The sequence below is a fragment of the Haematobia irritans genome, chromosome 1 (genome assembly GCF_050003625.1).
Source record: "Haematobia irritans isolate KBUSLIRL chromosome 1, ASM5000362v1, whole genome shotgun sequence".
NCBI classification, from domain to species: domain Eukaryota; kingdom Metazoa; phylum Arthropoda; class Insecta; order Diptera; family Muscidae; genus Haematobia; species Haematobia irritans.
This window is the reverse complement of record NC_134397.1, coordinates 270,395,744-270,423,595: the sequence shown is the minus strand read 5'-3', so window position 1 is coordinate 270,423,595 and position 27,852 is coordinate 270,395,744. Positions and strand designations below refer to the sequence as shown.

The 27,852-nt window shown below is 33.7% G+C and overlaps 1 protein-coding gene across 1 annotated transcript; it reads left to right on the top strand.

The window, feature by feature from the left end:
* The first annotated feature begins 42 nt into the window (after window positions 1-42).
* Window positions 43-27,852, top strand: LOC142236501 (uncharacterized). Its single transcript, XM_075307716.1, has 2 exons — window positions 43-3,738; window positions 27,712-27,852. Exons 1-2 carry the CDS (start codon window positions 43-45, stop codon window positions 27,850-27,852), a joined length of 3,837 nt encoding a protein of 1,278 aa, XP_075163831.1.

The window sequence follows — 27,852 nt, the reverse complement described above, 5'->3', positions numbered from 1 at the left end:
AACTCCTTAATTTCATATCTCTTTCGAATCAGATTCATAATCATGACTTCTTTGTGCAATTTCATTAGAACAACTGATAATCTGACTATATTTAACTCGGGTATTACCGAGGATCTTCTGACATCCTCCTCAGTTCACTCTCTCGAAGTCCATAGGGAGGAACTGCGCGAAATATGGGGGCGGGTGAAGCTGTCCTATGAGGAAAGCCTGAAGGAGGTTTCCATGGAACCAGGCGAGGAGGCGAAAAATGATCTGGAAACCCTTCAGACACGTTACCAAACGGTCTATATTACATATGTCGCATGCGTGGCTAGGTTAAGTGAGTGTATTGAAAAGAAGAGAACATTTAGGGTTCCGGTTGAAATTCCAAACAGCCCCCACATTAACCTGCCACCTTGCGACACTGAAGTCTTTCACGGGGACTATTCTTCCTGGCCTACGTTCAGGGATCTCTTCACGGCTATTTACGTTAATAATTCCCGCCTCTCTTTAGTCGAGAAGCTGTACCATTTGAACAATAAGACGAGAGGCGAGGCTCGGGAAATAGTTCGGAAAGCTCCATTGACGAACGATGGTTTCGAAGTGGCCTGGAAAGCCTTGAAGGATCGTTTTGAAAACAAACGATTGCTTATTAATTCTCAATTAAAGATCCTTTTCAATCTAGATACAATCTCTTCCGAAACTAGTGGAGCTATAAAAACCATTCAAAGTACAATCAATAATGTGATTTCTTCCTTGAAGTTATATCAGGTCGAGGTAGCATATTGGGATCCGATTTTCGTGTACTTATGCTGTACGAAGCTACCGGAAACTACTCTGTCTCTATGGGAGCAATCAGTTAAAACAAAAACTGAATGCCCCTCTTGGTCTGAACTCGATACTTTTCTTACAACACGTTTTCAGACACTGGAGACTGTTTGCGATTTTTCCAATTCTGTTTGTCCTAAAACGACCGTTACTAGCAGTAAAATTCCTCAAAAGGGTCAGAGTCCAAAAAAGATAAATTCATTCCAAAACGGCGTTCATATTCCATCCTGTAAATTGTGTCCGAAAGAGAATCATACCATAAGATTGTGTCCTAAATTTATAGCTATGTGTCTTAATGACAGACTTGCCTGTATAAAAAGACTCAAGCTTTGTATGAATTGCTTTTCCAAAAGCCATATCGTTAAGGACTGCAAAAGTCGATACAGTTGCATGCATTGCAACCAAAGACATCATACTTATCTCCACCAGCAAAGTCCCAACTTTGGCCAAAATAATATTAATTCAGTTTCTGATCAATCTGCTTCTGGTCCATCTACATCCCATTCTGATACATCCACAGATCAATCCAATTCCGATTCTGCAATAAATCAAATTCAGTCCTGTGCAGCTACGGGTTCGAAAAATGTTCTTTTGGGAACAGCTGTCGTCGATATTATCCATAATGGGGACATATTTAAAGCCAGAGCTTTATTCGATTCGGGATCGGAAGCAACATTCGTGTCTCAAAACTTTTTCAATTTACTGAAACTTGAAAGTGATGCTATGACTACCGAGATTTCGGGATTGAATGGGTCCATTTCTGCTTGGTCTAGTCGGTCTTGTAGCTTAAAGATTTCATCTCATATCCAACCAAATATTCTAATCGACGCTACTGCCATAGTGATTCCGAAACTTACATCCTCTTTGCCAACATTCCCAGCAAATCCAAATATGTTCAGGGATATGCCAAACATCCAATTGGCTGATCCAGAATTTTATAAATCGTCATACATTGATATTTTATTTGGTTCCGATGTTATACCAGCATTCATGCTGACAGGCGTTCTTACTGGGGTGTGTGGAACTCTTATGGCACAAGAGACAGTATTTGGATGGGTACTTTCAGGGCCTATACCCATCACTACAGTTCAATCGTTCCGTGCTACTGTTTCTTACCATAATAATTCCAGTTTGGACCAACAAATTTCAAAATTATGGGAGGTGGAAGACTTTCCTAAGAAAAAGCAATTAACAATTTCTGAAAAAATATGCGAAGATAACTTCGAAAAGACCACAAAACGTAACTCTTCCGGAAGATACGTGGTAACTCTGCCATTTAAGGAGGAATTTCAAAAGTCTTTAAAACTGGGTCAATCAAAAGGGATAGCTCTCGCCCAATTTCTCCGAAATGAGAGTCGACTTTCAAAAAATAGAGATCTGAACGATCAATATTCCAAAGTCCTCAATGAGTATATTGAACTAAGTCATATGAAAAAGGTAAAATCCATCCCAAATTTTGATTATGAAAATTGTTATTACATGCCTCATCACGCTGTTATCCGTCCAGAGAGCAGCACAACAAAAGTTCGTGTAGTGTTCAATGCCTCGTGTCCTTCTTCGAATGGACTGAGCTTAAATGACACTCTCCATTGTGGTCCATCACTCCAAAATGATTTGGTCAATTTGCTGCTTCAATGGCGATTCTATAAAGTCGTTTTCAATAGCGATATAGAAAAAATGTATCGTCAGATACTTATCGATCCTCAACAGACCCAATTTCAAAAAATTTTATATCGCAGTTCTCCTGAATCCGACATTTCCGAATATGAGTTACAAACAGTAACTTTTGGTGTTAATTGTGCACCATATCTGGCTTTGCGCACAATTCAACAATTGGCAGTAGACGTTAAGGATATCTATCCTTTAGCTAGTGATGTTTTGCAGTCGTGCATGTATGTAGATGATGTCTTGGCGGGTAGCCATGATGTCACTTCCTCCATTCGTATAAAAGATGAATTAATTTCTGCATTAAGTTCTGCAGGATTCTCACTACGAAAATGGACGTCCAATTCAAAAGAATTTCTCCGCTCTATTCCCAAAGAGCATTTATTAAACGATGAATTTCTTGAATTTGATGACTGCAGTATGGCAAAAACCTTAGGCGTACGGTGGAATGCCAGATTAGACCATTTTTACTTTTCCGCGAAGTCTCTAAATGTTCCTTCCAATCCAACTAAACGACAAATTCTCTCCGAAATTTCAAAGCTTTTTGATCCGGCAGGATGGCTGTGTCCTTACATACTTCTTGCTAAATTACTAATGAGAGATATTTGGGTTTCGAAAATTGATTGGGACGATAGTTTGAATTCTCAAATTTTAGAATCCTGGAATCGATTCGTAGAAGCGTATTCCAATATAGAGGAAATGCAAATTCCTCGGTGGATAGGATATTCACCAGGATGTGAAGTCCAAATACATGGATTTTGCGATGCATCCGAGAAGGCATATGCTGCGGCTATTTACATCCGAATTGAAAGTCCTTTAGGAGTAATAACTACTCATTTACTTGCCGCAAAATCCAAGGTATCTCCGTTAAAGACCATTTCCATTCCACGCCTTGAATTGTGTGGGGCTTTACTTCTGTCAGAGACAATTGATTCCTTGCAGACTTCGTTTCCTATTGAATCCTATGAGTTATACTGTTGGACCGATTCAATGATTGTCCTGGCTTGGTTACAGAAGCCAGCCTATCAATGGAAAACTTTTGTGGCAAACAGAGTTTCCAAGATTACCGAAATCGTAAATAATAACCATTGGTCTCACGTCGAATCCAAGGACAATCCGGCGGATATTGGTTCTCGAGGCGCTTATCCTCACGAGTTTATGAATAATGAACTATGGCGAAATGGTCCTTCATGGTTAAAATTGCCGTCCAGTTCTTGGCCCAAACCCACAGTTTGTCCAGTTAACGAAGATCTTCTTGAACGGAAAGTTATTCATTCTCATTTTTCATATTTTCAGAATTACAATGATCCCCTAGAACGATTTTCTTCGTTAGGAAAAGCTCTACGAGTACTTTCGTACGTTCTTCGGTTTATTTCGAAATGCAAAAAGATTTCTAATATTCCATGTTCTCCCACTATTTTAAGTTCCGAAATTTTCGTGAATTTTATAAAAAGTAACTATATTGTACTTTAATATTCGCCTTAATTTGCAACGTATAATTTTAATTTTATACTTATATACACATATATTGTTAACACCAATATCACCTTACAACTTTATCATTGATTTATATTGCAATACTGCAACATAGGCCGGCAATGTTCGTGCCAATGTAGGGTTAAATTACATATGAAATATAGAGGTCAGCTTAGTAGACAAATACATCGATTACTATAACATATTAATCATTTTTTTTCTAATTTCTTTTACTTCCTGAATTGTAAAGCAAACACTATTTTCCCTTTTTCATTCCGAATGTGTTTTCTGAACAATAAAGTTGTGTTTATTAATCCGTGAATTCATCTAAAAGCATCGTTTTTATTCCATCCAAAGTTAAGGTCATTTCTGATTTTTACAGCAATAAACAGTACAAGGTATTGTAAAGAAACATTATTTTAATAATCGCTTCTCTTAAGTAAATTAAAATCATCAAAACCTGCGACCAATTATTCAAGCCAATAATTATACAGTCCATTAGTTTCTAACACAACCCATAAATACGTAATATTTTGAAATTTTATCTTTTCTATAATTTGAAAACACATAACTTCAAATTTTGATTTTGTTTTTATTTATTTATTTATTTTTTTCGTTTTTTGCACAGGTCCAACAACAATATTATTTTAATGTGAAAGGGTTCCCCTACTAAGATGACTTTCCAGTTTTTATTAAGATCATTCTCAATCTTTCCGCACCACTTTCTAGGTCCTACTTTCATCTTACTGCCAATAAAATGTTAATATTATATTAACATTAAGATTTAAGTATTTAAGAAAATTTCTTAAATACAGTAATCCCTCGATTTACGTCGTCTCGGTTTACGTTGTTTCGATTTACGTCGTCAAATTTTTTGTTCCTTCAAACTTCGATTTACGACGCCATTCGATTTACGTCGTCGACTTTTTTGCCCACATTATAAAAAACGCCTTCCATAAGTACAATAAGTATAAACGATGATGACATCGAAACATTTTTTTTCTGAAATTCTTACTGAATTGCCTTTATTTTTGAAGAATTTTTATTATGTACACACACATACATACATAAATGGACTTAGGAATAGGTATGAGCAATTTTTAACTCGGTTTACGTCGTTTCGATTAACGTCGTCAAATTCCGGATCCAATCACGACGTAAATCAAGGGATTACTGTACTTAAATTAAAATTAGTTGAAATGTGGCATATTGAAAATAATTTCCGAGAGGAAAATCACTCATGCCTATCAATGACACCAAAAAACTGTTTTGCAAAAATGCTCTTTGTTTTTCCATTAAAATTTATAGCAAATTTCCATAAAATCTGTGTATTTTGCTATTTTTGCTTTACTCGACGTATTTGCTCTTTTGTCTTTGGTGGACAATTTGCTTTGTTTTTATGTTTCTCACTTTCATAAGACAAGAGTCTCGATTTTCCTGCCACGTGTAAGAAATGACTGTCATTATCTCTCAACTATTTGCATGCGAAGTAATTGACCTCTATTTCTTTGGCTGCTAAGGAGTCTTACTAAGTTTCTATGATAATATTTTTTAGTTTTGTAGATAATCACATAAAATATAATTTTTATGGGAAATAATTTAGACAAATTAGTGGATGACAATTCTGAAACACCTCATTAGTGTCAGCAGCTAATAAAAATATGAACTGCAACACGTGGAAAGAGGTTGAACTTTTAAATGTATGCTAATAATAATAGTGGAGTTGAAGGTAACTTTAAAGTATATTAATTTTTCTTGAAATTAAAAATCTTTGATTTGGATATCCTCCTCGGAAAGCAAACTAAGGCATGGAATTATTGATCTGTGGTGCACAAAGTATATAACCGCTGTCTAAATGGGTTTGCCTTAATCAATTTGACAAAACAATAATGCAAATATTATAAATTCTTAACTTTATTTTGGCAATAAATTTCCATATATTGATAAAACTATTTTCATCCATATACCTTAGGACGTGTATGTATTTTTGTATAAATATTCGTCAACGCACTACTGGGACTTCTATTTTTAAACACTACTTAAATTGTCCATGCTATTGCCTCCCTCCATTGCGACTGTAAAATTGAAGATATATGAAGAAAAGCAATCCTGTTTCTTTGCCTGGCTATTTGAAGAACATGAGATAACTTTTGGGGTTTACATTATACTAACAGTGAAAGGTTTCAGCATAGATTCAAGTGAGATATGGCTAAATATATGGCGTTGAAATTTGAATTGATTTGATTTATAAGCATGTAATTTGGCTTAATTTCCAGTTACTTTTGGAAATTTCAAAACTCTACATATAATATTGGTTCACTGTGGCGTATGGTTTATTAAAAATATATACAATACGCTCCCATGAACGAGTACATAATCTTATTACTAATACACACTCAAGAACAATTATTTTTAGGGGGTTTAGAAGTAAATTTGCGTTCATAAATTCATGTTGATCGAACTTCCATTTCAACTTCTCGAGCAGAGAGAAGACTTTCTCCTGGTGTTGTGTTTCGAAATCTTGACCTTATTGCAGTTCACAAACAAAAATTTATGTTTTCCTTTTTTTCAATTTACACATCGAAATATCGAGTTCCGACAATATAAAGTATATATTCTTGATCAGGGAGAAATTCTAAGACGATATAAGCATGTCCGTCTGTCTGTTGTAATCACGCTACAGCTTTCAATAATGGCGCTATCGTCCTGAAATTTGTTTGCCGGCAGGTCAAGTTCGAAGATGGGCTATATCGGTCCAAATTTTGATATAGTCCCCATATAAACCGACCTCCCGATTTGGGGTATTTGGCTTATAAAAACTGTAGTTTTTATCCAATTTGCCTGAAATTGAAAATCTAGAGGTATTTTAGGACCATTAAAAAGTGTACCGAAAATGGTGCTTATCGGTCCATGTGTTGGTATAGCGCCCATATGGACCGACTTCCCGCGTCTTCTTGGGCGTCTAGAAAGTGTATTTTCTATCCGATTTGTCTGAAATTGGAAATCTAGAGGTATTCTAGGTGTGCCGAAAATGGGGTGTATCGGTCCATGTTTTGATATAGCCCCCATATAGACTTATCTCCCGATTGTACTTCTTGGGCTTCTATAATCCGTAGTTTTAATCCAATTTACCTGAAATTTGAAATCTAGAGGTACTCTAGGACCCTAAAGACGTGTACCGCAAATGGTGATTATTGGTTCATATTTTGATATAGCTACCATATAGACCGATCTCCCAATTTTACTTCTTGGTCTTCTAGAATCCGTAATTTTTACACAATTTGCCTCAAATCGGAAATCTAGAGGTATCCTGGGACCTTAAAGAGGTGTGCCGAAAACGGTGAGTATTGGTTCATATTTTGATGTAGCCCCCATATAGACCGATCTCCCGATTGGGCTTCTAGAATCCGTAGCTTTTACCCAATTTGCCTGAAATTGGAAATCTGGAGGTATTCTAGGAAAATAAAGATATGTGCCGAAAATGGTGATTATCGGTCCATGTTTTGATATAGCCCCCACATAGACCGATCTCCCGATTTTACTTCTTGGGCTTATAGAATCCGTAGCTTTTACCCAATTTGCCTGAAATTGGAAATATAGAGGCATTCTAGGAAAATAAAGAGATGTGCCGAAAGTGGTGTTTATCGGACCATGTTTTGATATAGCCCCCATATAGACCGATCTCCCGATTTTACTTCTTGGGCTTCTAGAATCCGTAGTTTTTAACCAATTTGCCTAAAATTGGAAATCTAGAGGTACTCTAGGACCATAAAGGGGTATGCCGAATATATCGAGTATAGGTACAGTTTTTGATATAACCCCCTTATGAACCCGCCCTCCGATTTGGGGGATTCTAGAACTACAATTAAATGTGCTGAATACTGTGTGTATCCTTCCATGTTTTGGTATAGCCCCCATTACACCGAACTTCAGATTTAACTCCTAGGATTTCTAGAAATTGTAGTTTTAATCCGATTTGCCACAAATTGAAAATATACTGGCATTTTAGACCCATGAAAAAGTGATTTAGTTTTATCGGTCCATATAGACCGATTTCACTTATTGAGGGTATAGAAGACGCACTGATCATGAAAATTGCTTGAAACTGAAAGCAAAATTTCCAGATTTTACTTCTAGTAGTCATTTAAACAATTGGGTTGAAAATTCACAGATTTCAGATTTCAAATCAAGGCGTCATTTCATCATTTTCTTGCACTTACAAGAAATGTTTATGATTCCTTTAAAACTCAAACAAAAATTGGTTGTAATAAATTCAGAATCTGATCTAGTCTTCATAGGTAAAATATTTACATTTATCTGTGGGAAGCGTACTGTTTGAACTGATCTGCTTGGGAAATTATCTGTCATCAAACCCCCCTGAAATTTTCAAAGGAAACTATTATATTTGATTCATGTTGGTGGGTATTTAAGATTCGTCCCGGCCGAACTTACTACTGTATAGACTTGTTCTTTTTAATTTTTATTTTTTTAATAAAACCTTGTGAAAAATTTATTTGCACGCTCAAAAAAAATCGCTTCTTTAACGTATGTTCCAAACATATTTTGCAGGAAGCACATATATTATCGGATACTGCCAAAATATTAATATGTTTGTTTTATGTGAACATATTATATGTTTGGAAGCATTTTCACCCCAAAAATATTATATGCTTGGAAGAATTTTCCCCAAAGAAGATTGTGCTCATTCCCTCACATAATTTTCACTTCCACGAAATTTTTTAGTTCTTAGCACCTTTTTCTGTAATACAAAAAATGTTGAAGAAATTATTCAATTGACGGAGATTCGAACCGAGGACCATACAGTTTGTAAGCCAACACACTATCCACTGGGCTACGTAGCTGTTATAGTCACCAGTAGACAATTATCGTTATAAGTTACATTTATATAGCATAGAGCCCATGCAAACATAACATTATTTAACAAAAACATATATTTGTTGGCCACGTGGAGCAGTGGTTAGCATGTCTGCCTTGCATGCCAAGGGTCGTGGGTTCAATCCCTGCTCCGACCGAACACCTTTTTTTGTTTTTTTTTTTTTAATTTATACATTTATATTTATACTATATTACATGTTTATAATGAAACTTCGAAATGTGGGCTATTAAAGATTTACAGTCAGAAAAGAACAGTGCTTAATATAAACGAAATGGACTGAGCTTTTGGATAAAATATTATTTTTTATTGCAAAAATAACAATTTTGTAACAAAAAACTGTTTTTGGTATAAAAGTTTGAAATTTTGAAAGGAATTCAACAACTCTAACAAAAGAAGAACGTGGAGTCGAGTATAAACATACATAAATAATTTTATAATATACACATAAATTTATTTAGGCGTGAACATTTGTTTACTAGCATTTAACACCATTGCATTTAAAACTTGTCGTGTTTTCTACTTAATTTCAATTTTATCTTTAAGGCTGGTATTAAATTGGCATTATCGCTCTAAAATGACGCTGTGTTGCCTTTTACTTTTCTTTAATAATTCATTTTAAAGAAAATAAACTTTTTCAATTGCTTTAGCTGCAAAATTCGAACTTAATGCCCGCTTTTATATTTGAAGGTGTCCTCTTGGACTACTTATTAATAAAGAGGAATTTTTCACTATTTCCTCCTTTTTTCATTTTACTGCCCCAACTCTAAAAAGAATATAGTGCCCTTTCGTTATTTTTATGAAGATCCCTTTGTAATTTTTGTATATTTTCCACGTTTTTTTTTTTTAATTTCCTTTGCCTGAATATTTTGACTTACTCCTTGTACGTTCCGATTTCTTTTAAGGAACCAAGAAAAAAAATGTGCCCATAATGTCAAAATGATAAACAAAACACATGTTCACACATACAAAAAATGCTGCTCTCAAGTCGAAAACACATGTTGTTTTTTTTTTTTCAAATGTATATTCTCTTGGTTCCGAATGTCTATTCTCTCATTCATTCTAATATTCAAATTAAATAATATTTAGACTTAAGCAAATCAAATGTTTGGCCTTATCATAAAACAGTTTTCCGAAACAACATACACAAATAGCTCTCTTTTGATTCTCTTGCCGTGTTATGTTGATATCTTTCGTCAACCCTTCCGGTTTCCATCTCCATTTCTTGCTCTATACTCTTTCTGAATAAAATAAAATGAATGAAATATCACAACATATATATGTTTACTTGAAATTTGTAAATTTATATATGTTTACATTTACACATATTATTTTTATGAAACATTCATGCCCCAAACATAATATATTCTAACATATTAATATATGTGTCCCAAACATTTAGTGTTAGTTTAGGAACATTACATGTTTGCACTTAAATATATTGTGTTTAAAAATTGTGCCCGAAACACATTTTGTTTATATCGGAACATATGCTAAACACATTTTTCTAACAGTGTGGGATTTGTGTGAGGAATTTTAATTTAAATGAGCGGTTTTGGGGAAAAATACTGGCATACAAAGGGTCATGGGTGCAATACAAGTTTCGACCAAAAAGTTTTTCAGTGGTGGATTATCCCCTCTGAGTAATATTGGTGACATTTTAGAGTGTTTCAAATATTCCCTACGTGATTTCGAATTCGGCTATAAAAAGAAAGACAACAGGTTACCCTTATAGCTAACTTAACTTACTGTAGAAGCCATTGGGTTAGGGTTCATATTTTTAACCTAATACATCCTAATACAACTAACAAAATTAACAATGTCTCAATTATGATCAATGCTATTCATATGGCTGCAAATCCTTGATATACAAATTCAAGTCGAGCGAAGCAAATGCAAAAAAATTCCACGAAACAATCCCAATATTTATTGTCTTGTAAAGTGTTCGAATTCAGTGAACATTCCGAATCAATCAATGATTCCCAGAAAATTCCTTGCAATACAGCACATCCGAGATTATTAACAAAGAATGTCCCATATGAGTATAAGAGAATGTGAAGGTCTGTGTGCCTATACAAAAGAAATAGCTAACCTCTGATTGTATGTTTCAACAGCAATTCCGTTGAGGGAGGCTTGTCAAGCTGGAGTCCAAAACAATTGCACCAGATTACTCGTAAGTTAGAGTAAGAATGGAGAGGCGAGCAAAGCTTGTCACTAAACTAAAACCAACACAAAAATAATTGAACACTGAATATTCTGAAGTAAGATAGAAGAAAATAATTAAGGAAAGTCTAAAATCGGGCGGGGTTGACTAAATTATATCGTGGTCCAGTTAGTTTGGTGGTACGAAATTTTTCACAAGTGAATCATAATTATCGGTCGATGCATATGTGTTAGAGATATAGGAAAATGTGAGCCATTTTTTCAAATTTTCGGCTTTGAACATTGAAAAAACACATGTCCGGTTCCAAGGATTTTGTCTTTACACCGATGATTTTGGTATTGATGCCGAACCAATGAAGCGGAGAATTGAAGTTAAGATACTTTTAGTACACAATTCTCATTTAAAGTTCAGTTTTGCATACTTGATGTTTGGAAACAAATTTTAATTTATGCATCTTTATACCTTTTTTCTTCATGTGCTATCGAAGTTCTTTAAAAACGTGTCAACAACAACTTAAATTTTCAAATTCAGACTCGACTTCAAGTAGAAATTATGCTATGTTTCCAGTATAAAAATCTTTAAATAAAGCGTAAAAAAAAATCGCTTATTTTTTAAGTTTTTTTTTTTTTTTGCAAAAAGACGACAAATTTAAGACTATTTATTAATTTTGATTGATTCTATGATAAGCAAAATTCGTATTCCAATTTTAAGGACATGAGACTTTGACATCACTACAATATTTTGTCAGTGCAGTGGCGATTTTACGAGGAAAATGTGGATATTGTGGCCATATTTTTCCAAATCAGAAAAACATATATACGGGGGCTTTGTCTAAATCAAATTACGCATCCACTTATGGGCCAGTCGTGGGCATTATTGCCAATGTGCATATCTCGTTTTCTTCTGGGTATTGCAAACATATGCACTAACCCTGTTGCACAGAGTGGTCCAGAACAAGTATATACGACCGAAAGTTCGGGCAAACCGAATCTTATATGGTCTTCACCATACATTAGGTATAAACACCCAGAGAAGGAATATGATCACCTCAAACATATTTCAAGAGCACAATGTTACTTTTTCACGGCGACAATGTAGCATTTTTGTTGCAAAATTATTCTTTTCTCGTCAAACATAACGTGCTTTCCCAAATCAGATACATCATTTGCAAGAAAATAACATGGTGTCGACAAACATGTTACATGTTTTCCGTGAAAAAGTAAAATTTTGCCCTTGAAACATGGTTGGGGTGATAATATTCCTTCTCTGCGTGAAGGTAATTTGCTGATGACAAGGTATCTTAAAGTTTTTTAACGTTATCTTCTAAATTGTAAGTTAGTCCATATGCAGTCTGTTTATATATGTGTATAATTATTGATCGATTTAGACCAGTGTTTGTAATGGAGTAGAACTTTAGTAGAACTTTGCCAATAAGCATTCCATGGTAGGTACACAAGACTCAGGCTGGTCGAACCTTTTACCGCATAAACTATTTTTCATTTCATTAACCCATATGTCGTTATCTCGAAACTTTCGTAAATCTACATTTTGACAATCAAAAAGTTCCTGTATTTAATTTAACAATTTGTCAACAATTTGAATTTAGCACTGTTTCATTATACCCACCACCATAGAATGGTGACGGGGGTATAATAAGTTTGTCATTCCGTTTGTAACACATCGAAATATCGATTTCCGACTATATAAAGTATATATATTCTTGATCAGGGAGAAATTCTAAGACGATATAACGATGTCCGTCTGTCTGTCTGTCTGTCTGTTGTAATCACGCTACAGTCTTCAATAATGAAGCAATCGTGCTGAAATTTTGCACAAACTCGTCTTTTGTCTGCAGGCAGGTCAAGTTCGAAGATGGGATATATCGGTCCAGGTTTTGATATAGTCCCCATATAAACCGACCACACGATTTGGGGTCTTGGGCTTATAGAAATCGTAGTTTTTATCCAATTTGCCTGAAATTTGAAATCTAGAGGTATTTTATGACCATAAAGAGGTGTGCCAAAAATGGTGAGTATCGGTCCATGTTTTGGTATAGCCCCCATATAGACCGATCTCCCGTTTTTACTTCTTGGTCTTATTGAAACCGCAGTTTTTATTCAATTTACCTGAAATTGGAAATCTAGAGGTATTGTAGGACCACAAATACGTGTGCCAAAAATTTTGAATATCGGCCCATGTTTTGGTATGGTCCCCATATATACCGATCTCCCGATTTTACTTCTTGGGCTTATAGAAACCGCAGTTTTTGTTCAATTTACTTGAAATTGGAAATCTAGAGGTATTGTAGGACCACAAATACGTGTGCCAAAAATTGTGAGTATCGGCCCATGTTATGGTATGGTCCCCATATAAAACGATCTCCCGATTTGGGGTCTTGGGCTTATAGAAACCGTAGTTTTTATCCAATTTGTCTGAAATTGGAAATCTAGAGGTATTTTAGCACCATAAAGAGGTGTGCCGAAAATGGTGAGTATCGGTCCATATTTTGGTATAGCCCCCATATAGACCGATTTCCCGATTTTACTTCTTGGGCTTCTAGAATCCGTACTTTATATACAATTTGCCTGAAATTGGAAATTTATAGGTATTTTAGGTCCATAAAGAGGTGTGCCACAAATGGTGAGTATCGGTCCATGTTTTGGTATAACCCCCATATAGAACGATATCCCGATTTTACCTCGGGCTTCTAGAATCTGAGGTTTTTATCCAATTTGCCTGAAATTGCAAATCTAGAGGTATTTTCGGCCCATAAAGAAGTGTGCCGAAAACGGTGAGTATCGGTCCATATTTTAGTATAGCCCCCATAAGAACGATCTCCCGATTTAACTCCTTGGGTTTCTAGAAACCGTAGTTTTTATCCGATTTGCCTGAAATTGTAAATATTCTGGAATTTTAAACTCACAAAAACGTGTATCGGATTAAGTTTTTATCGGTCCATTTGGTAATGCCTCCATATAGACCGACTTCACTTCTTGAGGACATAGAAGGCGCACTGATCATGAAAATTGCTTGAAACTCAATGTAAAATTTCCAGATTTTACTTCTCGGGTGAAAATCTACAGATTTAAGATTTCAAATCAAGACGTTATTTTATAATTTTCTTGCACACTTACAAGAGATGTTAATGATTCCTCTAAAACTCAAACAAAAATGGTTCTTATAAATCCAGAATCTGATATAGTCCTCATAGGTGAAATCTTTAAATTTTTCTTCGGGAAGTGTCCGCAAGTCCTCAAGCCCTCTTGAAATTTCAAAGGAAACCCTAATATTTGGTTCATGGTGGTGGGTATTTAAGGTTCGGCCCGGCCGAACTTACTGCTGTATATACTTGTTTTTTATTTTGTTTTACCCCATAGTTTGTTTTTCATTTCGCTTTACGACCAAGAGGAGATCACAACTTCTATATTCTTAAAGAGCCTATAATATCTTCTATCGCATAGTATTTATTTATCTTTGACATCTTTATGTGCACATCAAAGAAAAGTGCTGTTAATAAATCGTCTTTATTCATGACTTCATAAACTCTACAAATGGCGCGTGGCAACAACTTAACAACGTCCTTAGATTCAATTATGCCATAAGGTGACATTTACACCTGGAGCTCCATCTTCTCGGGCAAAATTTATCATTTAATCCGAGTAGCAACCACACTCCATTGTGGTTACGTTTGATGTTATTTTTCTAAACTTCCACGTGAGTCAGTTGGTACTTTTTGTGGTAGATATCCTCCGTAAATTAACTGTGGAAATAGCTATCATCTGTTTCAACCGCAAAATGTAAACAATGGAAGTAACAAAGAGAAGCTTGACACATGAGAAATAATTTGGAAAACAACTTTAATTTATGAAAGAGTGAAGTGTGGGTGGATTGTATTGTGTTTCTTTAACATTTAAGCAACAATTAAAATTTAATCATCTAGAACGAACAGGAACTTTTAAAATTATTGTATTGTATATTTTGGTAGTACCGAAAAGTAATCGTTTTTTATTAGAAATAGTTCAAAAGATTTTCTAAATTTGCCAGACGGAATAAACGGACAGACAAGTCTAAACAGTATAAACAGAAAAAAGTTAAGTGTTTTGGAAATTTCCATCTCTGTTATGAACACATGTTAAACTTTGTTTCGATCTGCCAACTCCTTCACATAGAAACAGGTGTTCAAAAAAGACGCATCCGCAATTTTTTTACAATGGAAAAATTAGAAATGCGTGCTGTCATTAAATATTTACATAAAAAATGTTTATCGGGACAAGAAATTCATAATGATATGGAGAATGTATTAGGTGAAAGTGCTCCTTCATATGCAACAGTAAAAAATTGGGTTGCTGAATTTAAATGTGGTCGTACAAGCATTGAAGATGAACCACGTAGTGGACGTCTAAAAACAGCAACAATAACATAAATTGTAGCCGAAGCGCATGATATGGTATTAAAAGATCGACGAATAAAAGCGCGTGAAATTGCTAATATCATGGGCATCGCGAATGATCGAGTCCATTTAATTTTGCATGAAGAACTACAGATGCCGCATTTGTTAACAGTCGATCAAAAACGCATTTAAGAGAAATAAAATGGATTTTAAGCGTCGTTTCATAACTGTTGATGAGACATGGATCCACCACTACACTCCAGAGACAAAAGAACAATCCAAACAATGAACTCCAGCTGGAGGAAGTGCCCCAAAGAAGGCAAAAACAATTCAATCGGCTGGTAAGGTTATGGCAACGGTTTTTTGGAACTTCAAAGGTATTTCATTGATTGACTATCTGCAAAAGGGTAATATAATAAATTCAGAGTACTATTGCAACCTTTTGGATCAATTAAATATAAAAATTCGAGAAAAACGTCCTGGCTTACAACACAAAAAAAAATAATTTTTCACCAGCGCACAAGAGTGTTTTAACAATGGCTAAAATCAACGAATTAAAGTACGAGTTGCTTGACCATCTCCTCCTGATTTAGCTCCTAGTGACTTTTACTTGTTCCCAAATCTAAAAAAATTCCTTGCTGGCAAGCGTTTTACCTCAAATAAAGATGCAATTACAGTTGTAAACCATATTTTGAAGACCTTGAGGAAAACTATTTTAATCAAGGGATAGAATTGCTAGAAAAGCGACTAAGGACTAAGTGTATTGAAGTTTCAGGAGATTATATTGAAAAATAAAAATATTTTTGAGAAACTAATTATTCTGTTTCATCCATAGGCTAAGAAGTTTCCGAACCGCCCTCGTACATATAATTTGTTAACTTTTCATATAGTTCAAAGTCCGCATGCAAACTTAAATAACAAAAACACTTTTGTTACCAATTTTTTTTTAATTTTTCCAAAAATTAGAAATCTTTTCATTTTAAAACTATAGCCAAATTTGTTTATATCTTCCTTTATGACACATCTTGATATTTCCTGATTGAAATGAAAATATAACATGGTACTACGTGGGTTTATATTTCGCGATTATAAAACAAAAACAAATAAAAACAAGTAAGGAAAGTCTAAAGTCGGGCTGGGCCGACTATATTATACCCTTCACCACTTTGTAAGTCCACATTTTCGATACCATATCAAATCCGTCCAATGTGTTGGATGCTATATGAATCCATACACATATATTCTGTATATCTGAGCAGATCTGTACAGAGTTCTGCAATACTTATAGATTTTACATTTAAGTCGGCTAATGCGCTGAGGTGGAACACAATGTTAGTAAAAAACAAGTAAGGAAAGTCTAAAGTCGGGCGGGGCCGACTATATTATACCCTGCACCACTTAGTAGATCTAAATTTTCGATACTATATCACATTCGTCAAACGTGTTGGGGGCTATATAAAGGTTTGTCCCAAATACATTTAAATATCACTCGATCTGGACAGAATTTGATAGACTTCTACAAAATCTATAGACTCAAAATCTATGAACACAATTTTAGTAAAAAAAATATGGGAAACATTTAAATCTTAAGCAATTTTAAGGAAACTTCACAAAAGTTTATTTATGATTTATCGCTCGATATATATGTATTAGAAGTTTAGGAAAATTAGAGTAATTTTTACACCTTTTCGACTAAGCAGTGGCGACTTTACAAGGAAAATGTTGGTATTTTGACCATTTTTGTCGAAATCAGAAAAACATATATATGGGAGCTATATCTAAATCTGAACCGATGTCAACCAAATTTTGCACGCATAGTTACAGTGCTAATTCTACTCCCTATGCAAAATTTCAACTAAATCGGAGCAAAAAATTGGCCTCTGTGGGCAAATGAGTCTAAATCGGGCGAAAGCTATATATGGGAGCTATATCTAAATCTGAACCGATTTCAACCAAATTTAGCAAACATAGTTACAGTGCTAATTATACTCCCTATGCAAAATTTCAACTAAATCGGAGCAAAAAATTGGCCTCTGTGGGCAAATGAGTGTAAATCGGGCGAAAGCTATATATGGGAGATATATCCAAATCTGAACCGATTTCAACCAAATTTTGCACGCATAGTTACAGTGCTAATTCTACTCCCTATGCAAAATTTCAACTAAATCGGAGCAAAAAATTGGCCTCTGTGGGCAAATGAGTGTAAATCGGGCGAAAGCTATATATGGGAGCTATATCTAAATCTGAACCGATTTGGATGATATTTTGCAAGTTTTTCGAGACTCATAAAATATTCGGATGTACGGAATTTGAGGAAGATCGGTTGATATACACGCCAATTATGACCAGATCGGTGAAAAATATATATGGCAGCTATATCTAAATCTGAACCGATTTTTTCCAAAATCAATACGGATCGTCTTTGAGCCGAAACAGGACCCTACACCAAATTTTAGGACAATCGGACTAAAACTGCGAGCTGTACTTTGCACACAAAAATACATCAACAGACAGACAGACGGACATCGCTAAATCGACTCAGAATTTAATTCTAAGACGATCGGTATACTAAACGATGGGTCTCAGACTTTTCCTTCTTGGCGTTACATACAAATGCACAAACTTATTATACCCTGTACCACAGTAGTGGTGAAGGGTATAATAAACGCAAATAGATTTATTGTTTCTTATTATACAATTATTTTTCGAGCTTTGTGGACAGATATAGATTAAGGAACATGGTTAATAGAGCCATTGAAAAGAAAACGCCAGATACCAATCTATACACGCCTGGACTGTACATGTTTCGGTTCGGGCGAATGAACCTTTCCACAGCCTTTAGTATAGTCTGGCTGGGAGAGATAACTCAATTTTGGGCCCTTTATGCTAACTCCTTATGGAGAAAACATTTGGGAAATTTCCTCTTACAAATTGAATCGTCCTTTATCCCACTGTACATCATCTTTTCATATACACAGTCTTACACAAGTTTACATACGGATTAAAAAATTGTATTTTCTTTAATTATTAAAATATAATAAAATATGCATATATATGCTTTAAATTTTGTAAATTAATTTGAAAAACAAAGTATTTGTCCATTTTCAAGAAGATGTTTTTAGTCTGGATTATAAACAACAACAAGAAACATGTTTAGTTATAAGGTAAAAACCTCAAGGGTATGTAAACTTATGTGAGACTGTGTAACTTACAAGTCCCTTAATCTTATTTTTATTTCGTTTTGTTACATAGTAATGCAACAACACGAAATTTATTTTTAGAAAGCTAATTTGTTAGAATTCACCTAAGTGGTGAACAGTCGAACAATGCTTGTTGTTTCTACAGTCAACTACAACATATGACAATTAACAGAAACTAATCTATATCTGTCCATAAAGCTCGAAAAATAATTGTATAATAAGATATAATGAATTTGGACGTCAATTGCCTGTTTCATTATCAGGCTAACATGAAATATAATTTATTGTTTCACAAAATATTGCCCATTAATATCTATACATGGGAGCCACCGTGATGCCTTGCATACACAAGGTCGTGGGTTCGATTCCTGCTTCGACCGAACACCAAAATGAATCGGGCAGCACTCAGTGATAATAGAGAAGTTCACCAATGTGGTATCACAATGGACTGAATAGTCTAAGTGAGCCTGATACATCGGGCTGCGACCTAACCTAAGATCTATATATTACAAATGAATATACTAGATATTGTCTTTATGTAGATTAGAAATTTTGGTATTGATTCCGAGCCAAAGAAGCGGAGAATACAAGCAAGGATACTTTTAAGACACGATTCTCTTTTAAATTTGGGTTTTGTGTACTTGCTTCTAGGAAACAAATTTTAATTTTTCGCTTTTTCTGTTTTTATTTTCTTCATATGAACTCAAAGTCCTTTAAAAACGAGTTAACGGCAGCTTTATTTTCCAAATTAAGACTTCGACTGCTATGTTTCAAGTAAAAAACGTCTTTAAAATAAAGTGTTGAAAAACATGTCCTATATTTGAACGAGTTTTTGCTTTGTAGTCAAGATGCAAAAAGACAATAACAATACGACCTCATTGAAAAGTTTATCGACTTTTGGACAAGGAAAAAACTTTATATTAGAGAAAGGCGTCTTCTATGCTAAGCAAAATATACATTCGTATTTGAAAGACATGAAACCTTTGACCTCACGACAATTCTTTTCAATGAAGTCGTATTGTCCTTATAATTAAGTGATTTGACTTAAAAATGGGTATCTTAACATGAAAGAAAAAATTTATAGGCTAAGGTCAACTTGACTTTAATAATTCAGAAAAATTCTTTAAATTTAATGAAATTGTTTTTAAATTTGTTGTCTTTTTGCATCTTGACTACAAAGCAAAAAATCGTTCAAATATAGGACATGTTTTTCAAAACTTTATTTTAAAGAAGTTTTTTACTTCAAACATAGCATAATTTCTACTGAAAGTCGAGTCCTAATTTGGAAACTAAAGTTGCCGTTAACTCGTTTTTAAAGGACTTTGATAGCATATGAAGAAAAAAAGCTGAGAAAGCGAAAAATTAAAATTTGCTTCCTAGAAGCAAGTACACAAAACCTAAATTTAAAAGAAAATTGTGTCTTAGAAGTATCCTTACTTGTATTCTCCGCTTCTTTGGCTCGGAATCAGTACCAAATTTTTTAAAGTAAAGACAAAATCTTTGGAACCGAGTATGCTTTTTTTTCAGTGTGCGTTTGAAGCAATTGTCGAAGCATTTTTATATCCACCATCATAGGATGGTGATGGGGGTATAATAATGTTGTCATTTTATTTGAACACATCGAAATATAGATTTCCGACTAAATAAAGTATATATTCTTGATCAGGGAGAAATTCTAAGACGGTAAAACCATGTTCGTCTGTCTGTTGTAATCACGGCACCGTCTTCAATAATGAAGCTATCATGTTAAAATTTTGCATAAACTCTTCCTTTGTCAGCAGGTAGGTCAAGATTGGGGATAGGATTATTCCAGATTTTGATGTAGCCTCCATGGTTAAGTTAAGTTAGGTGGCAGCCCGATGTATCAGGCTCACTTAGACTATTCAGTCCATTGGGATACACCATTGGTGAACTTTTCTCTTATCACTGAGTGCTGCCCAATTCCATGTTAAGCTCAATGACAAGGGACCTCCCTTTTGTAGCCTAGTCCGAACGGCGTTACACATTGCAGTGAAACCACTTAGAGAAGCTTTGAAACCCTCAGAAATGTCACCAGCATTACTGAGGTGGGATAATGCACCGCTTAAAACTCTTTGGTGTGTGGTCGCAGCTGGAATCGAACGCACGACCTTGTGTATGCACGGCCGGCATGCTAACCATTGCACCACGGTGGCTCCCATGTAGCCCCCATACAAATCGTCCGCCCGATTTGGGTCTTGAGCAGCTTGTCATCCCAATTTCTTCCCGATTTGCCTGAGTTCCAAAATCTAAATAAGTATGGTGTGATTCGGTCCACATTTTGATACAGCGCGATCTCCCAATTTGACTTCTTGGGCTTCTAGACGCCGAAGTTTGCCTGAAATTCGAAATCTAAAAGTATTTTCAGTCCAAACACACATTTGGATAAAGCCCCCGATTTGACTTCTTCTAGACAACCGAATTTGTCAGAAATTCAAAATCTGAAGGTGCACACTTAAGTACGCTGTATCGGTTCACATTTTGCTACCCACATATAGCCCGATCTCTGATTTGACTTCTTGAGCGCCTAGACAATAGAATTTTTATTCGTTTTGCCTGAAATTAAAAATTTAGAGGTATTTAGGTTCGTACACACAAAAAAAAAGTTTGTGTCCAATAACGAAATTAATTGATCCAATTAATTTTTAATTGAAATGTCTTCAATCACTGATTGATTATATTAACTAGTGTGATTGATGTTTGTCTCATTTAATTTTTTTTTTTCAAAAATTCGCAATTTTTCTAAAATGGATTTAGCATTGTTTTCGCCAGAACTTAAATAATCTGTACCATTTTATTAATTCTTCTGTTCTCTGTTTTGAAACAGAAATGTTAAAATTACCCATTACAAATATCAAAAAAAGCGAGTTATAAAAATATTAATTAAAAGAACTTCCTTTGTGGTTAAAATAAAGAACATATTTGGGAGGACATATTTCGAAGTGCTCTTAAAGTTCTGCCTTTAGAACAACTTCCAAATTTTTTTGCTAGCGGTGTAGCGGGTATGGTGTATCTCCGATATGGTTTGGTATAGCCGCCATATAGCCCGGTCTCACGATTTGACTTCTTGGGCTTCTAGATACAAACATTTTATTCTGATTTGCCTGCTGCAATTCGAAATCTGGAGGTATTTTGGGTTCCCACATAAGTTCGCCGAATATAGTGCGTATCAGTCTACGTTTTGATATAGCCGCCATATAGCCCGAACTCTAGATTTGACTTCTTGACTTCCGAAATTGTATCCTATATTGTATCCCCATATAAACCGATCCCCCGATTTGGCTTACGGAAATTTGAAATTTGGTACATTGCACTAGTATATGGCCGCTAACAACCATGCCAAAATTGGTCCATATCGGTCTATAGTTATATATAGCCGATCCCTAAAAATAATGTACCAAATTTTTATTTCTATGGAAAATTTTGTCAAAATTTTATTTCTGTAGAAAATTTTGTCAAAATTTTATTACAAAAAAAAAAAAAAAATTGTCAAGATTTTTTTATTTAGAAAATTTTTGTCAAAATGTTATTTCTATAGAAAATTTTGCCAAAATGTTATTACTATACAAAATTTTGTCAAGATTTTATTTATATAGAAAATTTTTGTCAAAATTTTATTTCTATAGAAAGTTTTTGTCAAAATGTTATTTCTATAGAAATTTTTGTCAAAATTTTATTTCTATAGAAAATTTTGTCGAACTGAATTACATACGTATTTAATCGGCTTTTTATTGTTTAATAAATATCCCGTATGAACTAACTTACAATTGAGAAGACGGTGCAAAGAAGTTTTAAGATACATTGCCATCGACAAGTGTTACCACAACCCAAGTAATTCGAGTGTGGGTGGCAGACTTTAGTACAAGTTTCTATGCAATCCATGGTGTAGGGTACATAAGATTCGGCCTGGCCGAACTTACGGCCGTATATACTTGTTTCTTCTTTTTCTTTCCTAACCTATAAAGATATAAAATAACCTTGAACACAGAAATTCTCAGTTTCGTTTCTTTATTAAAATTACCCACGACTTTTCATTTCATTAATCAAAATTACTTTCTACTTGGAGTCCATCATGGAACTATGTACATGTATTGCAGCCATAATTTCCCCTTGTTTGATTTTATGAAGGTGTGTAAACCATTGAAAGATTTTTTTGAAGAATTAACGTTGAAAAATAAATAATGTTCACATAGTATGAAATATGTAACTTCTATATATCTATGTCATCCCAATTTTTGAAAATTAATCTCTAATAAGTAGTGTCTTACTTATCTTCATGTAGTTCAAAGTTGCTGCACCCATGTCAAATAGCGGTTATATATATTATCCTACATCATAGTTCATTAAATTTTTTTTTTATCCAACACCACTTTTATAAAATGTATAAATAGTAACCCAATGTTTCTTCTTTCTCTTGCTTTGAGCCTATAAAGATAAGCAATACAAACCAAGCTTAACACTAACGTTGTACCATTACACATAAATTTTATTTTCGGTTTTCCTTCATTATGAAATTTTCCCAGGATTTTTCATTTCATTAATCATAATTTCACATGACTTGAAGCCAACCATGAAATAAACCATATGTACACATTTTTTTCCAACAACTTTTGAAGAATTAATATTAAGAAATGCAAAACTTCCACATATGAAAGATGTATCATCTACACATCTGTGTTATCCAAATTTTGAAAATTAATCTCTAATAAATAACAGGGCCTTACGACATTGTATTTAATGTTTACTGGATGAAAATGTGTAGTACAAAGCCTTTTAGGTGGTGTTAAGGGTTTTAGAGAATTTGAAATTTGTATTACTTTGAAATTTTTAAAACGGCCTCACAGCGACAAGTTCTGGTGGAACTGTTATTTAATCTTAAGGAGTATTGCAATATCCAGAATGCTATTAGAAATGTGAATGCTGACTATTGCTTCTACAGTGAATCTCTAGCATTTATAAAGTTAACCCGAATTGTGCTGTAATTATTTTTTTTTCGAATTTTGAAATGTCAATGGTATCCTTATTAGTGATCAACACGAGAAGATTTAGTGACGGTCTAATGTGTATGACCATATGGTCACACTAGTACAGCCCGGGTTAATTAGAAATTGAAACTGAAGTAAAAGGTATTCAATATTATTTTCTTTCAATCATCCTTGCAGTTATCCCTATGCTATGTAACCTTTTATTACTAATGCCCCACACTAGAAGAATGCATTGAAATGCATCGAGTTGTAAGTGAAAAAATAATTGATTTCTTCCAACCAGAGTAGGATTTTGCATTCAATTTCATTCCGTTGCAAAGTAATCCAGACAAAGAAGTACATGGCATTTCAATATCCCTTGTTGGCTTAGCTTCGTTGGACGTGGCTACTTTATCTTAAGTTGTATGTTCCATATTAGAAACGTGATGATATTTTACTTTATTTAAAGGTTTGCGGAAAAATTTATTTATTCTCACTGAAACAGATGAAGTAAACTAAAAATTCGACTAAGTCGAATATTCATCTCCCTACATCGTAGCTATCCAGTTCTTCTAAAGGCATAACTTTAAAAGCACTTCCAAAAATGTCCTCCCAGGAAGTTCGTTTTAGCCAATTTTTATATAACTCGAGTTTTTCATATTTTTAATGCGAAATTTGATTTTTTTGTTTCAAATAGGATAAAAGCAGATTAAGAATTAACAAGTATATACGGCCGTAAGTTCGGCCAGGCCGAATCTTATGTACCCTCCACCATGGATTGCGTAGAAACTCCTACGAAAGACTGTCATCCACAATCGCATTACTTGGATTGTGGTATCTTAAAACTTCTTAACATCGTTTTCTAAATTGAGAGTTAGTCCATACGTGGACGGACAAATGGGCCATATCGGTCCACTTTTACGTATAGCCCCCATATAAACGGACCCCCAAATTTGGCTTGCGATTGCTCTAAGAGAAGCAAATTTGATCCGATCCGGTTGAAATTTGGTGCTTGCTGTTAGTATATGGTCTCTAACAACCATGCAAAAATTGGTCCACATCGGTACATAATTATATATAGCCCCCATATAAACCGATCCCCAGATTTGACCTCCTGTGCCTTTTGGACAGCAAAATTCATCCGATCTGTTTGAAATTTGGTACGTGGTTGTAGTATATGATATTTAACACCCATGCCAAAAGTGGTCCATATCAGTCCATAATCATATATAGCCCCCATATAAACCGATTCCGAGATTTGGTTTTAGAGCGTCTTGGAGGAGCAAATTTCATCCAAGTTGAAATTTGGTACATTGTGCTAGGTCCATATCGGTCTATAGTTATATATAGCCCTCAGATAAATCGATCCCCAATCACACAAAAATTGGTCCATATCCAGTTCATAACTCTATATAGCCCCCATATAAGCGACCCCCATATTTCAATTTCCATGTCGATTCGTAATTATTTGTAGACTTGCCTATACATAACTTTTTTGTCTAATAAATATATACCACGTATGGACTAACTCACAATTTAGAAAACGATGTTAAGAAGTTTTAAGATACCACAACCCAAGTAATTCGATTGTGGATGACAGTCTTTCGTAGAAGTTTCTACGCAATCCATGGTGGAGGGTACATAAGATTCGGCCTGGCCGAACTTACGGCCGCATATACTTGTTCTAAATTAAATTAATATCATTTGAAAGTTACAATTTGTATTTCTATTCAAAACTTTTATTTCTATTTATTTCTATAGATTTTTTTTCAAAATTTTATTTCTATAGAAAGTTGTGTCAAAATTTTATTTCTATAGAAAATTTTGTCAAAATTTTATTTCTATAGAAAGTTGTGTCAAAATTTTATTTCTATAGAAAATTTTGTCAAAATTTTATTTATATAGAAAATTTTTTCAAAATTCTCTTTATATAGAACATTTTGTCAAAATTTTATTTCTATAAAAAATTTTGTCAAAATTTTATTTCTATAGAATATTTTGTCACAATTTAATTTCATTTCTATAGAAAATTTTGTCAAAAATTTATTTCTATAGAAAATTTTGTCAAAATTTTATTTCTATAGAAAATATTGTCAATATTTTATTTCTATAGAAAATTTCTCAAACTTTTTTTTCTATAGAAAGATATCGAAAAATTTTATTTATATATAAAATTGTTGCATAATTTTTTATCTATACAAAATTCTTTTAAAGTATATTTCTGTACAAAATTTTGGCAAAATTTTATTTCTATAGAAAATATTATTAGAATTTTATTTCTATAGAAAATTTTGAAAAAATTAAAAAAAATTGACGAAAATGGACCAAAATCAACCTAATTCCATTTGGTCTGACCGTCGGACAAAATTTAAAAATTAATAATTTTTTGGATCAATTTTGGTCCGATCGGACCATAATGACATCCCTGGTGTAGGAAACAAATTTTAGTTTATTATTTCTTCAGCTTTTTTCTTAGACTATTATTATTATTATTATTGGTGAATAATAAAATAAATAATTAAGTAATTAAACAAATGATACTATCACTACCGAAATAAAGCAGTATTAAGAACTTGAAAGTTTCTTCTATTTTACTTATATTAACAGCATGTAAAAGAAAATTGTAATTTTGAGAACTAGCTCAATTAGTTTAAGAGCTGTATGAGTTTGTTCTGATAACTTGTGAAAAAATGCCTATTTGGCTTAAAATATCTATCGAAATAAGAGAAAAAAATCAAAACAAAATTCGAAATAATATCAGCTATAGTTTTTGCATGAATTTCCATTTACTAGAGGAATGCAGTAAAAAATGGTCGCAAAATTTCGTATTTTTCGTTTATTTTTAAAGGTGTTTATAAAAATGCAATATGGAACATATTTGTAGCTTAATTAGATTAAAGCCTCTACTTTAAACTAACATCGAGAAATAAATTGAAACTAAGTGGGGAAATAGAATTTAGTGTCGTTTTTGAATGTCCTCCTAAATGCACATCGGTAGTCGATGGGTAAGAACAAATGAATGGAGTTTGTGACCAAAATCAATTAAAAATTTTAATTCAACCAACTAAAAATTGAATTACAGGGGCCCAAAAAAATCAATGAAATTTTTGGTTTAATTTATTTTTTTATTTCTACTTAATTTTGTGATTGATACTATCATTTTCGTGATTGAAGCAATTTCAATTAAAAATAACGGGATCAATTAATTTCGTGAATGAATCAGAAAAACAGTTTTCATGTCTTTAAAATATGAATGCAAATTTTGCTTATCATAGAAGACGCATTTCTCTAATATAAAGTTTTTTTCTTTGTCCAAAAGTCGATAATCTTTTCAATGAAGTCGTAATGTCTTTATAATTAAGTGATTTGACTTAAAAATGGGTATCATAACATGAAAGAAAAAATGTTTGGGCTAAGGTCAACTTGACTTTAGTAATTCAGAAAAATTCTTTAAATTTAATGAATTTGTCTTTAAATTTGTTGCCTTTTTGCGTCTTGACTATAAAGCAAAAAATCGTTCAAATTTAGGACATGTTTTTCAAAACTTTATTTTTAAGATGTTTTTTACTTGAAACATAGCATAATTTCAACTGGATGCCGAGTCTTAATTTGGAAAATAAAGTTGTCCTTAACTCGTTTTTAAAGGACTTTGATAGCATATGAAGAAAATGAGCTGAGAAGGCGAAAAATTAAAATTCGCTTCCTAGAAGCAAGTACACAAACCCCAAATTTAAAAGAGAATTGTGTCTTAAAAGTATCCTTACTCGTATTCTCCGCTTCTTTGGCTCGGAATCAATACCAAATTTTTTAAAGTAAAGACAAAATCTTTGGAACCGGGCATGCTTTTTTCCAGTGTGAGTAGTGTTAGTCTTTAAATACCTGGTTGCCTGATACAAAAGGGGAACAAAGTAAAAGTGAATTTTGTTTTAAATGTATGCAATCAATACCAACATAATTAAAGTAAAAATAAAATCTTTGAAAATGGATAAGGTTTTTTTCAGTGTACATTAGTGTGTGTTTCCACGAACAAATTTTAATTTAAGTCATCTGTTGTGGAATGCTTATTCTGAAGTAACAACATCCCCCACAAACAAAGACGCCCATACGTTTTAAAACTTTTCTTTTTATAACAGATAAATGCCAAGGATGATAAATTGAAAGTTAAACGAATATGTGTGAACTTTGTTTGCGTTCGCGCCTTTGTCTTAAATTTCCGCCAAACTTTATCCCTTACATGGATGCCATTTTCCGTAAAAGAAAACTTTAAACATTAA